The sequence below is a fragment of the Drosophila sulfurigaster genome, unplaced genomic scaffold (genome assembly GCF_023558435.1).
Source record: "Drosophila sulfurigaster albostrigata strain 15112-1811.04 unplaced genomic scaffold, ASM2355843v2 contig_289_pilon, whole genome shotgun sequence".
In the NCBI taxonomy this organism is placed as follows: domain Eukaryota; kingdom Metazoa; phylum Arthropoda; class Insecta; order Diptera; family Drosophilidae; genus Drosophila; species Drosophila sulfurigaster.
The window spans coordinates 390,277-392,667 of NW_026909668.1; the positions used below are offsets into that span (position 1 = coordinate 390,277).

Genomic DNA, 2,391 nt, shown 5'->3' on the forward strand with positions numbered 1-2,391 from the left:
ATTAGGTAGCGAGCCAGATCCACTTCTGATGTTGCAGCGCCGTTATTTTCCGACATCGTAATAGCACAGCGAGTTTCGGTTTTACACACACGACGATCTATACGCAACTGCCTGCGTCGTCCCTTCTTCATTCTATGCTTACCACCGAACCACACTCGGCGACAGCGACACTACGCTGTCGCCCTGCTAAACGACACTTCTTAAAGCGACAACATACACACACAATTAATCACGGCGCAATTAGTGACTGATGTAATATTCCTATAATGATGAAATTAAGCCTCTGGTGAAATTCCTACAACAGCATACCCACACACTCACACCAACATACACACACACTCTTAGTGTGCGCCGACATATATATAAATAGAGTATTTAAATGTAATTTTAAATTATAGTAATATTTGTTTCATTTAGTTATTTTCTGCAAGTATTTGAAGTCCCGCCAAAGTCCAAATGGTGTTATTCAACACTGACTGGTTCCACGCTGGTTCCAGTGATTAGATGCACCTGCGAAATGAACTTGTTTTTGCGGGTTAGGAAGAGGTCAATTTTCTCAAAACAGATAATTGGATTTCAACCAAAATTGCTATATATGTATCTTCCTTATAGTTGTATCTACGAAAGTATAATGTGCGCTATGGCCGACAAGAAAGTCAAAAAAGTTACGGTCATTAATCGGCAGCATTGATTTTTGTGCTCATTTTGTATGGGGCTGGAGCTGAGGTTATCGTACTTTTCCTGAAATATCTCAAAACGAAAAGTTTTAAAATTATGAATTTTTGAGGGTATATTTATAAAACAATACTCTATAACTTGTCATAAGCCGATTTGGCCGACAACTCGTCAAAGCCGAGATATTTGCAAAAATGTTGCTACCCCAATTTTTCAATCACGATTTTAGTGCATAAATACTGCATGAAATTTGACGAACACGGATTTAGTAGAAAGATAATTTAATTGTTTTGTGTCTATTGTTTTGCATTTAAACTTTTTAATTTTAGTTTAAATATCACGTAAAAAGACGAAAACAAAAAGTTTTTTAGCCGATATTTTTGTATCGATATGTGACGCTAAAGTTGCGGAGCTATCTTGACGCACATCAAATTTTTGTGCAATTTTACAAAAACTAATCTATTTTACTTGAATTTATAGTGAACAATATTGGTGGTGTTGGTGGCTAACATCTTGGAGCCTTTTGAGCACGCTACTCGGTCTATTTCCCAAGAAAAAACGCTTCAATATCGATATTAATTCCTCTCATATGTGAATTAAACAAAAGATGGTTGATATTAAGCCAAAAATTAAGACTACAGAGGGAATTTAATTTTCGATTTTCTAACGTCTCGTATGCCAGAGCGTTTCGCCCATTATGAGGTTAGAACAGTCCCAAGAGTGGCAACTATTCTAGATTCAAGGTTCAAAAAGATGGTTTTCTCTCAGTCAAATTCAGACCAAGCTGCTAAGGCTTTAGAGAATGAATTGTACAACACATTGCCCAAAACACAGCACGATACGCCAACACCACCAAATCCAGAACCGGAAAAGAAGAAATTTACGTTCCTACAGCAAAAAGTCGCTGTTAAATCTAAGTCGACCAGGACAGACGCTATTATAGCTCTAAGGCAATATTTGGAGGCTCCAAATTCCCCGGAGAACGTCGAGCCCCTAGAATTCTACAAGGTTTGAAATTGTTCAATATATCCTTTTAAATCTAATGGTTATTTTTATAGATATGCCCAGATTCCATGGAAGCTTTGAAAAGCATTGCAAAACGATACTTTTGCGTTCCAGCATTTTCCACGGCGTCCGAGACGATTTTCAGCAAAGCTGGCCAAGTCATTAGTGAGCGCAGGAGCTCTCTCAAACCAAAAATAGTTAATATGTTGATATTTTTGAACAAAAACAGCTTCCTTTATGATGTCTATTAAATAAGTTAAATTTAAACGGCGATAATCGATGTTTTCATCCCAAAACATCGACAACATCGATTGTGGCCAACATCGATGTTTTTCCAGCTCTAATGTCCATATATTGCGACACATTCAGTCCCATTGACCATTTGGGATTGTTGTGCGGGAACAAATTTCACAGAACAAACTGCACCAGAATAGGGCATGATTGACGAAATTTACTAATCAAAATAATTAATAAAAAAAATCAAATTAATAAAAATATTGTTTTACTAACGTAGCTTTATATTTTGGCTATCATCCTAATTGTCTGGCGGTTTCTAGCGTTTTTCATATGTTACTTTAGCTATTTTATGAACAGAAGAATTGGCAACACTGACTGTATGCGATATTTTCCAGTGTTAGTCATGGTTCAATTTCTAACTGATACAAAATTTGTGCCTGGTGGAACAGAGTCATTTGTTAAAATAATATGTGT

The 2,391-nt window shown here is 36.6% G+C and overlaps 1 protein-coding gene across 1 annotated transcript; it reads left to right on the forward strand.

Annotated features, from left to right (window-relative positions):
- The first annotated feature begins 1,301 nt into the window (after positions 1-1,301).
- LOC133849756 (uncharacterized) lies at positions 1,302-1,941 on the forward strand. Its single transcript, XM_062285847.1, has 2 exons — positions 1,302-1,683; positions 1,734-1,941. The coding sequence occupies exons 1-2, from the start codon at positions 1,351-1,353 to the stop codon at positions 1,929-1,931; spliced, it is 531 nt and encodes a 176-aa protein (XP_062141831.1). The 5' UTR covers positions 1,302-1,350; the 3' UTR covers positions 1,932-1,941.
- The last annotated feature ends 450 nt before the right edge of the window (positions 1,942-2,391 follow it).

What these genes read in the sequence shown, in the direction of transcription:
- LOC133849756 (XM_062285847.1), top strand. Translation starts at nt 1,351, where the DNA reads ATGCCAGAGCGTTTCGCCCATTATGAGGTTAGAACAGTCCCAAGAGTG. An exon ending in AGCCCCTAGAATTCTACAAG is followed by an intron (nt 1,684 to 1,733) that starts GTTTGAAATTGT and finishes TTATTTTTATAG; the next exon opens with ATATGCCCAGATTCCATGGA.